At 43.8% G+C, this 12,031-nt stretch overlaps 1 protein-coding gene across 3 annotated transcripts in view; it reads right to left on the bottom strand.

Moving 5' to 3' along the window:
• GGT1 (gamma-glutamyltransferase 1) overlaps nt 1–11,829 on the bottom strand; it is a 45,621-nt gene extending 33,792 nt beyond the window's left edge. Inside the window, exon 1 of one of the 3 annotated variants that reach the window (XM_067549996.1) lies at nt 11,731–11,829. Coding sequence is in view for 1 of the 3 variants with exons in the window: in XM_067549995.1 (XP_067406096.1) it covers nt 7,714–7,724 (11 nt within the window). In the remaining 2 variants the exon portion in view is untranslated. Of the gene's footprint in view, nt 1–1,442; nt 1,899–7,713; nt 7,803–11,730 lie in introns of those variants that run through there. The other 2 variants (XM_067549995.1, XM_067549997.1) reach the window with 2 other exon arrangements.
• Between the last annotated feature and the right edge of the window lie 202 nt (nt 11,830–12,031).

The following is a 12,031-nucleotide window of genomic DNA, read 5'->3' on the forward strand; positions in this document are numbered from 1 at the left end:
TTCTCCAGAGACAATAGACTTTTGGATAAATAGCCTGAGTTTAAATTGACTCAGGGCCTATCACAGCCAACGGACAAGACTTCTGTCCAAATGGGGGCCCCAATCCTTCCTAGGAAGGCTGGGAAGGCCTTTGGCTTCCAGAGGCCTATAAGACTGATTGGTAGTAAGCTTTTAGCATGTGTACAGGATCTATTATTTGTATATGTTTTCTCTGTAATGCTTTCACCTTAAGAATAAATGTGTTTGTTTAAAAAGGGCTTTATAGTAAGTTATAACAGTGGGCAATTATGTGGTTTATAGTCTCCGAGAGGAAAGCAAAGCACAGGCTCTGGCCTAATTAGGCAGCCTAGTATGCTGGGAAACTTATAGTGTAGGCAGGAAACGGCGCAGCCTGGAGAAACTCTGCTCAGGAAGGAGAAAGACATTGGAAGGGGAAAACAGGTGCAGCTGCCCTGAACAGTGTCACACTGCTCTTCCAGTCTTCAGTCTAGAGCTTGGAGACAGGCCAATATCTTTGCAGATATATTTGAGAAGTATAGGCCTGAGTGAAGCCTAGGCCTCCCCTCCTTAAGTTGGGCAGAGAGCAGAGCACTACACCCCAAAGAGAGAGAACCTACCACTTGCCCATCTTGATACATTTTGACTAGAACATGATAAAAGTTCAGCTGAAAAAAAGCATATCGTAACTGGCTGTGACACTGTTAGGAGCAATAGGCTAGAGTTTGTGTGTACAGCTCATTCACAGTGCTTTGGCAGACAAAGATTTGCAGCCCCTCCAGGGGAATATTAGGCCTTCCAAAGACTGCTTCCATTACCCTTAAGTTCTCACCAGATTGTGAAGTTCAGAGACACCTTAGAGGTAGCTGGAAAACCAACACTTCCTCCTCCCAGAAAATTCCATCTGAAAAATAATCATTTGAAGTTTTCCAACAGAGACTGAGTTTTTCAGCATAACTTTTAGTTTCAAATCTAACTGAATTTTTTTTTCTTTGACTTAAAATGCAAATTTTGTTCTTTAATATAAAACTTCCCCCCTTCAATTCCAAAGGAAAAAAAGGTCGGAGAAGGTGGTAAGTGGGGAAAATTCACTTTTCACATATGCTACTTGCCAACTTTTGCCCATTGGGTGGACCCCCAAAAATCTAATGACTGGAAGTATAAAAATCAAAAAGTTTCAGTTTCCAAAAACTGAAAATGTCCAAAGACATTTTAAAGTGTTGATTCAAAATGAACTTTCATTTTGATTTTCTTCAATTGAAAAGTCAAAAGCCCTCATCAAAATAACTGATTTTTTTCATATGGAAATTTCTGATGAAGCCAGATGTTCAAAAGCTTTTCCCTCCATTGGGTCAGAAGATTTTGACCAGCTCTGTGCTTAGTTAAATGATAGAACTGGTCTTCTTGCCAATCTCTGTCTCCAGTATGGCAGATTGCGTACTTACCAGCATTCAAGGGGGACATGGAATGCAAATCTGCTGTTTCCTTGTCTGTAAGAAATCCCACAGACACAGCTTTGCCACCTGCAGGTCCCAGATGATCCAATTTCCCCTTTGTTCTCACAAGTGTTTGCACATTTTTACTAGCTCCAGACCTTTCATGCAGTTTCTCAAGCAGTAGTAGTTTCTCTTTCAAGTGCCAATGTATTTACTTAGCAGGAGCAATAACTAATTATATTTCCCTTGAAAAGCACTCTGATTAATTCCTCAGTATTTGATGTTTGCACTGCACTGATCATTGAAGTTAATGAGTTCCCTCCATCTAGTTACTTTTCAATTAACAGTTTCAGAGAAGCACATTAGTTAATCACTGACTAAAGAATCAAGAATCCATCCCTTTTCATATTTATTTAGAGCTCATGAAACATTCCATACTGACTGCCCTGGAGACTGATGTGCTTATTTATAAATGAAACCAACAGCAGCCTTCCCACACTATGCCAATATGTCTTACTTCGGATTAAGAGGTACCTCTTCTATGGAGGAAAGCATTCAGAGTCTTCTTAGGTATATATATTGCCCCATTACTATGGTATTTGAACCACTCAGTTGTTAGTGTCTTTATTTTCACATCCCTGCAAGGTAGGGAAGTATTGTTATCATTAAGCAAGCAAGCAAGCAAGCAAGCGAACAAACAAACAGCAACTGAGGCAGAGAGAGACTAAGTGACTTGCCCAAAGTCACACAGACATCTGTGACAAAACAGGGACTTGAACCAGTTTTCCCAACTCCTAGTGCCCTAACCCCTGGATTTTCCTACCTCTGGGAACACGAGCACTTCATTTTTTTGCCTTCTTGCTCAGCCTGCTGGTTAATGCCATCAGATGTTAACTTTTGGCCTTTAGCAAGATTCTATTTTAACCAGCAACCTAATCATTAAAGACTCCAAAACTCTCATTATCAATCTCCCAGCCAGCCCCTTTCCCACCTTTGACCCAAGTTTTCCTGCCTCAGGGCATGAGCCACTATAACAAGTGTCCTGGCTCTATTATATTGAAACATTAAAGTAGTTGGACTTAACTACAAGAATAAAAAAGTAATTCTGGCTAAGGTTCCATGCTTCCTAAAATAAAAGTGTGACTCCTTTCCTGGGGGAGTCCATCACCAAAGGTGGGGTGGGGTGGGGGGGACACACTGAAGTTCTACTAAACATTTATATTAGCTTAATAATATTGGAATATGATAATCTATTTCCTAGCCTTGAAAATGCACAGAAGTCCACTGCAAAGCACGTAATCCCTTTTGAATATCTTAAGTTACGTAGGATAGAATTTTAACTTCAAACATATGCCTTATTAATGTTCTATAGTACATCAGAAGTGCAAAAGCTTCCCATTTGTTACACTTATCAATTCTAATACACGAATAATTTTTTTTGCGGGGGAGAAGAGAGTTGCAAGACATCCAAAGAGCAGACTGAGACAAAGAAAACTTTTGGAAGAAACTAACATGCTGTAGATTGAGAAGAATGAGAAGTAGTGGGTGAGACTACTGATAACCATCAGGTATCCAAACTGCTACCTGTGATCATAAATTCACAATGTTCCCTTCTGACTTTGGATCATCTAGTTTGATCTCCTGTAAAACACAGGCATTAAAACTTTCCCAAAGTAAAGATATCTTTTAGAAAAACATCCAATTTTAATTTAAAGATGGTCAGTGACGAAGAATCCACCACAACCCTTGGTAAATTGTTCCAATGGTTAGTTACACTCACTGTTAAAAATTTACACCTTATTTCCAGACTGAATTTGTCTGGCTTCAACTTCCAGCCATTGGATTGGGTTATAACTTTCTCTGCTAGATTGAGGAGCCGCTATTAAATATTTGTTCTCTGTGTAGATACTAATAGACTGTAATCAGGTCACCTGTTAACCTTCTCTTTGATAGATAGAGTTCCTTGAGTCCATCACAATAAAGCATGTTTTCTAATCCTTTAATCATTCTTGTGGCTCTTCTCTGAACCCTCTCAAATTTATCAACACCCTTTTTTGGAGTGCAGGCACAAAAACTGGACACAGTATTCCAGCAGCAATCACAATTGTACCAAACACAGAGATGAAATAACCTCTCTACTCCTACTTGATATTCCTCTGTTTATACATCCAAGGATTGCATTAGCTCTTTTGGCCACAGTGTCACACTGGGAGCGCATGTTCAGCTCATTATCCACCACGACCACCAGATCTTTTTCAGAGTCACAACTTCCCACGATAGAGATCCCCATCCTATAAGTAGGGTCTACAGTCTTTGTTCCTAAATGCATAGATTTACTTTTTGCCATATTGCACTATATAACGGACAAGCTGTCATGACTACAAAGGCAAGATTGTTCCATCCTTGCATTTGCAGGAGAAACAGCACTAAGTCACCATTAACTCTGCCCCAAGTACTTCTATTAGTCTTTTATATGCCTTTAATATTAAACATGAAGTATACTTTCTAGGTGGAGAATTTACACTGTGATTTGTTGTACGGAGTTATTTGTCTATATATTAGTTTAAATGCATATACTTGTAATGAATGATGATGTAATGAATCTCAACTTTGGAACAGCAATTGTTGTTTTAATCCAAAGACATAGAGTATGTACACACTGAAGGTGGCAAATTCACCACGTCAGATTGATTTATCCAGATCGACTTAGTGAAAGCGAAGACCCACTCAATTGATCCAGAAGTTGATTTAATAAAACCACCTCTCCAAAAAAAGTAGCACTGCATTGGCGGGTACGCATTTCCCGTTGGCACAGCGTAATGGAGATGGCGCGCAGAAGAGGATTGAGGAAGTTGATGTAAGTTACACAAGCTTCTCCACATCCATGTCTAAGAGAGGGTTCATGGAATTATTTTGCTCAGGGGGAAGGTTTGCTGTTTGTAGCATATTTTTATAGTTCCAAGTTGTTAGAGGAACTTTGTATTTGTGAGTTACGTATGGTTGTCTAAAAGGCCAGATTTTGTAATGCTTCTGCCTCAACATTAAGGTCTGGAAGTTTTCATGTAGCTATGGAACAGTTGTGTTGTTTCTAAAACAGGCTGATTTAGTCTGTGGTTATTGCAAGTGTGTTTTTACAGGGGCAAAGTGAAGTAGTTTGGATTCTGGTCAGTGATAATTGTTTGATTTACTGCATGTACCTATTAGCACAAGGAGCTAAAGTTACATAACTCATCCTGAACCCTACCTTAAATTGGGATTTCTAGTTCTGAGATTTTTAAGTGATGCACATCATGGTTGTTTTGAACCTCACATAGCAACCTTTAGGTAACTAAACATTTTCATGTGGGTAAAGAAACAATAGGGTGGACTGACATTGAATAAGACATTATCGAACCTGAAAATCCAAAAATATCAAACACAATGTCATTGTTTCCTGTTCATGTTGAATGCGCCACTTCTCAATCAACTAGCAAAGAAAACACCCTGCAGTATTTTATGTTTCTTCTTCCTCCACCATAAACCTCAATATGAAATTAACTGATGTCCAGCTTTGCCAGCTGTCTAAACCCAAGATCTCCAGATTACATTGAAACAGAATGTACAAGATGTTCCCCTCCACTTTCCCTTTCTCTCAAAGGAAAATATTTGTCAGAACATTAGGGATGCTTTCTTTCCATTATTTTTAGAAGACAATTTACTGACAGGGAAATACATCAAACACCTTGGAGATCATTTCTGGAATGATGTTCTCAAATTGTTTCTCTATTCACTTGCAAGGTTCTTATCACTGCAGTTTTTCATAGTTGCCTTTCACCAACCTGTAATCAGTCCTAGGTGATTGATCTCACCACAGAAACTTGAGAATGTGGACAAGAATCTGCATGTAAACAGAACTTCTGTTCTCAGCAAAGATAACAGAGGATGTGAACAGAGCATTCACGTCAAAATCTCTGATTTCCAACGTCCGCCCCAAGTGTCAGTTGTCCAATAATTATGCTTGAGAAACAGTACTTTATTCTCTCAGATGGCACTTCCCCCCTCTGACATCAGAGCCCTCCCCACATCCTAATCAGCTCCTAGGCAAGATAAAGGGACCTTTGGCCTGAACAAAAAGATGAGAGATTAGCTTGCCAGTAAGAGCAAAAATGTATCTATGTTAAGACACTAGATGAGCCTTGACAAAATGTCAAAGGTCATTTATTTGAAAGAAGCACCTTCAAATAAATGAGACTTGGACACAAGCAAGTCACCGTCCTCCTCTGTCCTCTATGAGGTAAGCCCATGCACCATGCTAAACTAGAGACCATTGCTGTGGCTAACATTGGTGAATACAAGCAACACATCTGAAAAGTGTTTTATTGGCGCTTATAGATGTTTCCTTTCTCCAGAGTCAAGAACGAGGGTATTTCAAGAGGCTCCACTTAGTACAGGGTGAATGAAGCTTTCCGGAGAAGGGATGCCTACTAGATACTTGAACAGCTCTCTTAGCCCTAACACTGAATTCAGATGTTTCCCCACCTGGGAGCAGAGCAAGACAAGCAGCCTTGGAGAAAAGACAGCACCAAACTAGGGTGTCTGCTGTCAGACATGCCGCTCTCTATGGCAGCTTATGTCTATTTAACGTGGATCTCTTCCTTCTTGGGGCATCTGGGAAAGTTCCCATTTTCTTTATCTATTTTACTGGGGGTGGATGACGGGATGGATCACTTGATGATTGCCCTGTCCTGTTCATTCCCTCTCAAGCGTTGGGCATTGGCCATTGTCAGAAGACAGGATACTGGGCTAGGTGGACCATTGGTCTGAACCAGTATATGGCTGCTTGGCTAGGAGAGCAGAAGTTGGGGTTTGGGAATCCTTGAGGCAGATCCACGCTGCCATCCTTGTGTATTATTACTAGGAATGACTTACTTCTCAGCTGGATGAGAGAGCAGCTAGGAAGAGTTCCCTGGGTGTTAGCTATACAAGTGTTTCTTCCCATGCCAGGTGACCATGAGCTGGTGCAGAGCTTGAATTAGAACAGCAGGATTACAGCAGCGCTCGCCCAATTTACCTTGAGGGCGCACCTACACTTGGAGCTGGAGGGGTAAATTTCGGCTCAAAGGAACATACTTGTCCAAAATGCAAGTCTGGGTATGTATGCACGGTGGCTAGCCCATCCTGCTGCTGGGGCTATGCTCTATGTTAGCACACAGGCTTGATCAGAGCTAGCACACTTATGGCTCCTGGAGCTGGAAATTACTCCTCCAGTTTGAAGTGTAGGCAGTGTCTTATCAGAACACAGTCTGTCTTGGCAGCGGGTCTCTGCTCACTCTCCCTCTGGGCTGAGCTCAGACAAATGGCTATCTTTCTAGGTTGTCTTGGTGGCTCTAAAGCCTTTTCATGTTATGGAGCATTGAAAAGTCTTATACATTGAAAAGACTTATGTTATGGAGCATTGAAAAGACTTACCCCCCAGCCTGCCCCCAACATCCTCCTAGCAGCCACCCTAATAGTTTGCTACATGAAAAGCATAACATGAAGGTTACAAGGTAAAGACCAGCTTGTTCCAGAGGGGGATGTACCGCTACCTGGCATCCTTCCGCTGGAGCGTGGTCACGTGCTGTGAAGTTCTCTCTCTCTCTCTCTTAGGCAAAAAATAGGGTGAGTGGCTGGAAATTTCTAGGGGCTACTTCTCCTCTCCCTTACCCCAGCATAATCCAAAAGCAACTCCACCCAAACCAGTGGGGTTTCACCCATGCAAACAACATCAGAATCACGCCCATAGGATGCGGGGGAGGGAGGAAGGGAGCACAAAGCCAATTTTCAGCCTCCTAATGATTTGTTGCATTAAACAGCGGTCTGCTTCGCGCCTGCTGGAGAGAGCTAACCTGTTGCTGTAGCCCCCAAGGCTCTCCCTAGAGAGCTGGAAAGAGTTTTTAAACACAAAACAAAACCCAGACAGTGTTGGATTTGACAAGAAAGATCAATGGGGGCAGAGGAGCCAGTTGTCAGACAGAGTTGGCTGAGTTGTTATGACCAAAGACAACAGTCTGTCTCACCTCCCCCATTATTAAAACAGCTGCAGTTTTTTTCCCTGTATCTGGGCCATAGAAGGACTGTATTTGATAATACTGGACTGGCCTTTGAGCCTCAGACACAGGCAGCTTTACTGACAGACCTTTAGAAAGCAAGTAATCACTAGATTAGATCCTGGGGAGAAAAGATAGCTTAGAAAGATGAAAATGTTACCTGGCTTGGGAGAGGGCAAAGTAAACTAAGGACAGCAGAGGAACAAACCCACCTGTCTAGCATCTGGTCCTACAGCCACAGCTTAATAAACAAAGGGCATCTCACAGCCAGTATCACTCCCTCGTTCCAGGAATAAACCAGCTCCCAAAAGAGACTAGCTAATACCATGTGCTTTCATTTTCAGTCCCTGGATTTCCTCTCTAATGGGGTAATTAACCCAAGGTGAGCCCAGCCCCCAGGACTGGGCTCCTTGAAGTAAAGACAGGCAGGTGATGAAAGACAATCTGCTGAAGAGATTTTTAACCCTTTGCCTGCCAGCAACATGGGGTGACTGATGGATGCATTGTTCCATGGCCCATTTTTTATTAGACTTCACTCCAAATCTGAGACTACTGTAGCGCCTCCTGTCCAGAAGCAAGTGCGGATGTGTGAGCTCACATCCTCTGTGTTTCCATCAGCTTCCCTGACCGTTTATAGTCATTACTCTTCAGGTGCCTGGGTTCATTATTTACTCCTGATGTTTAGGCCATGCGTTGTAGTTTCTGAAATGCTGCACTCTGGACAAGTTCATCAATCTGTTTCATTAAGCCCTTTGCCATTCTGAATCCCCTTATCAGGTCACCTCATGGACTCTGCTTTCTCAGTGCTAATGAGCCTGCCTCTTCTAACCACAGCTTTAGTGTGTGTGCGACACGGGGAGTTCCACATAACCCCCCTCACATTCACAGTTCTTTAAGAAACAAGGGCAGGGGAGAGGGTTTTCCAAAGAAAGGAAAAAGACAGGCAGAAGAGAGAGCAAATACAAGAGGGAGAAAAAGAGAACAAATGCTAGACAAAAAAGAAAAGAAGTAGAAACAAAGAGACAGAGAATGAAAGAGGCAGATGGGAGGAGAGAAAGAAGAAAAGCAAGGGAAAGAGGGAAGACAAAGCAAGAAATGATGCCCAGCTTTTAGGCTAGTTGCTTCTGGTTCATTTAGTCCTGCTGCTACAGTAGATTTTATGGCCTTTCCTTGGCAGACATCTCCTGGCCCTGCAAGCTGCAGGGAAAATAGCAGAATTCTGTTGCTTTTGGGATTTGAATCTTTATTTTGTTCTCTTGGGCTTGATGGAATTTTTTTTAAAACCATTGAGCCACAGCAGCAGAAATTTATTTGATGGACTGTCAAGTCCTGATGTGAGGAGGAGAGGCAAATTTCACAATCATTGAAGGGATTGGGGACCAGATCCAACACCCACTGAAGGCAGAGGACAGGCTCCCACTGACCCCAGTGGAAAAGTGCTCAGGGTCTGATTCAGGAAAGCACTTAGGCTCAAAGGTTTTGGCTCCTCCTAAGTACCTCTGATTTCAATGGAAGTTGGAAGCCTAAACACCTTTGAGGATCTGAGCCTTAGCTACCTGCTATTTTCTCTCCCCCAATCCCCTACCATTCACTGAAGTCAATAGGACCTACACATGTGCTTAAGAGACTTTCCCAACCTTGGAGAGGGAAAAGGGAATGTGGGAGGGGCTGGTGTCATTTGCCAGCAGTAACTGTGGGGGGAAGAGGCCATGCTCTGTCACTCTAGTCCAGTGGTTCTGAACCGCAGGTATGCATATCCCTGGGGGTACGCAGAGGTCTTCTGGGAGTACATCAGTTCATCTAAATATTTACCTAGTTTTACAACAGGCCACATAAAAAGAACTAGCAAAGTAATATTTCATATGGACAATGACTTGTTTATACTGCTCTATATACTATACACTGAAATGTAAGCACAATATTTATATTTCAATTGATTTATAATTATATGGTTAAAAACGAGAAAATAAGCAATTTCTCAGTAACAGTGTGCTGTGACACTTTTGTATTTTTATGTCTGATTTTTGTAAGCAAGTAGTTTTTCAGTGAGGTGAAACTCGGGGGCGCGCAAGACAAATCAGACTCCTGAAAGGGGTCCAGTCGTCTGGAAAGATTGAGAGTCATTGGACTAGTTCACGCTAGCAGGCTGCCAGCCAGCCGCCCAATTGAAAGGCCTAGCCAAAGACACACTCCTTTCCTGGCATTTGTGTCTATTCCAGTGCTGGCACTCTGGGGACTTGTCTTCAATGAATAGCCCTTGCTATCGATACTGTGGTTAAATGAGTGCTGCTCTCGTGGATACTGGGAATGTTTTAATGCTTAGCTCTGGTTTGTTTTGTCTGTCCACTCCTAGGAGGTTTGAATGTGTCCCTGTGACTGTTTCTTAGCATGGAGATCAGCAAGAAATGCCATCCTGGGACAATCCCCGCCCGAGAGCGCACACAATCGACATATCAGATAGGACACAACAGACGCAAGGGGCAGGGGCGGGTTGTGACAAGGGAATTTTGTGAATAACTTTTCCAGCAGTCTGGTCAAAGGGATGGTCAGGCACAGCAGGCAGAATGGAATCTGCTGGGTGGGATGTGGCTGAGATACCCTAGGGATGAGATGGGGCCAGATGCCAAGCCTGTCTGAGGGGGTGCGCGGGGTGCGTGTTGTGGGAGGATCAGCAAGAGGTTTTTCTGGGTCCACATTGTTCTTGCAGTAGGTAAATTGCTTCCTAGGTGCTTTGTCAGCCAAGTGCCCCCTGCATGCCTGTCCCAGGCCACGCTTGCTCAGCCATGCATGTCTGCATCTGCCCTTAAGAGTTCCACATGACTTTGATTTTTGATCCAAGAATCAGGTTTGGCCAGCTCTGCTCCACTGGCAGCTCTCTTCAGCCTCACTGGGCAGTTTTCTCACACTCCCCTAGTCAGATTAGTGCTACTGCCTCTGGCTGTGCCCTTTGCTTTGGTCACTTCTCCTCCTCCCCCCCCCCCCCACGCTCTGCTGAGTGCTCTGCACCGAGGCATCTTCCCCCAGGGCTTTTCTCTCCCTGCCCCACACAGGAGCCCCGCTGTCGTCTCATCTCTCCTCTCCTCTCTCCCACCTGAACAGAAGAAGGCTTCTCACATCTCCCTAGGCCTCCTCTCTCCTCCTGACAAGCACTGAAAGGTCCCCCTCCTCATCCTGATGGCCCCTCTTCCTTGCTGAGGGTGTCCCACCCACTGCCCCTGCCCAGTCCTGCTAACCTTTCCTCTTGCTACCCTGTAGTGCCCATTCCTTCCCCCTGCTTGGTGTCCTGGGCCGAGGGTTGGGAATGAGCAGAAGGTGAGGTAGGTCACATGGGAGCCCAGAGCGAGGGGAAAAGAAGGGTGGGGAGGCAGGTAGGGCCACCCAGTTGCTCCAAGCTGCCCAGTCCCCCTGGCTTTCCAGTATAGAGCCCCCCTCAAGCCCCAAATAATCAGCTATTGTAACTGCCATGTATCAGCCACCTGGGAGTTACCTCAGTTAGTTTCCAGTGGCCTAAAAGGGGCTTTCACAGACTAGGAATCTCTTTCTGCTTCAGGACCCCAGGGAATTCTGCCCCGCACCCCACCCAGCCCACCATTAACTCGCTAGCAGTTAATTCGCTACCATCATTTTGGCGTGTCTTCGTCTCAGTCAAGGTGACAAGCTGGCATTTCTTTCTCCAGCTTCTCTATCTCCCACACTACATACAGCACCAAAGTCAAAGTGCATGACTCAAGCTTGTGACACAAAACACCTGGCACTTCTACAGGTCCTTTCATCCACACGTATTAATTAATGAAGCCTCACAACCCCTCCATGTGCTAGGCAGGAATTACTATTATTAACAATGGATGGATGGGTAAACTGAGTCAGGCAGCGGTTGAATGGCTTATCTGACATCACCCAACCAGTTGGTAGCAAAGCTGAAAAATGACCCCAGGGCATGTGATGCCCAGTTCAAATTTGTTAGTCTTTAAAGTGCTACAGGACTCTTGTTGTTTTTGCTGTATACAGACTAACACGGCTACCCCTCTGTAAATAGACAACTTCTTTAAATCCTGATCTGCAGGTAGATAGGATCCTGTTGTTTAGGAAGCAAAGCCACTGTAACAAAACATTATCAAACCAGCCAGAGAGTGGTTTGTTTAAGGGAAAGGAGCAAGACTAGGACACAACCCAGCCAAAAGTGAGAGTTCAGACTAGAGAGGAGAAAATAAACCTATGTGGTTACTTACCCTCGGGAAAGTTGGGATGTCAGAGGGGAGCTGTTCACCTTCTGCCAATGACACCAAGGACGGCTCTTTAGTCCCACTCACTTCGTCCCCACTTGCAAAGGGATTTCAGAAATAAGAACTTCCAGGCAGGTCTTAGTGGCTGTTGAACTTTATAAATGGGTGTGGTCAGAAACAGACCAGTGACTGCCTTATGTAAGGAACGCACAGATCTTTGAACACCAGATGTGTTGGAAAATTGCGTCCCTGCCCATTTTTCTTCCCCTTGCTCTTTTGTTTTTCTTTCCCCACCTTGGCTAATTTA

This window comes from Emydura macquarii, unplaced genomic scaffold (genome assembly GCF_026122565.2).
Source record: "Emydura macquarii macquarii isolate MOO-44397 ecotype Brisbane River unplaced genomic scaffold, CSIRO-AGI_Emac_v2 contig_1254, whole genome shotgun sequence".
NCBI lineage: Eukaryota > Metazoa > Chordata > Testudines > Chelidae > Emydura > Emydura macquarii.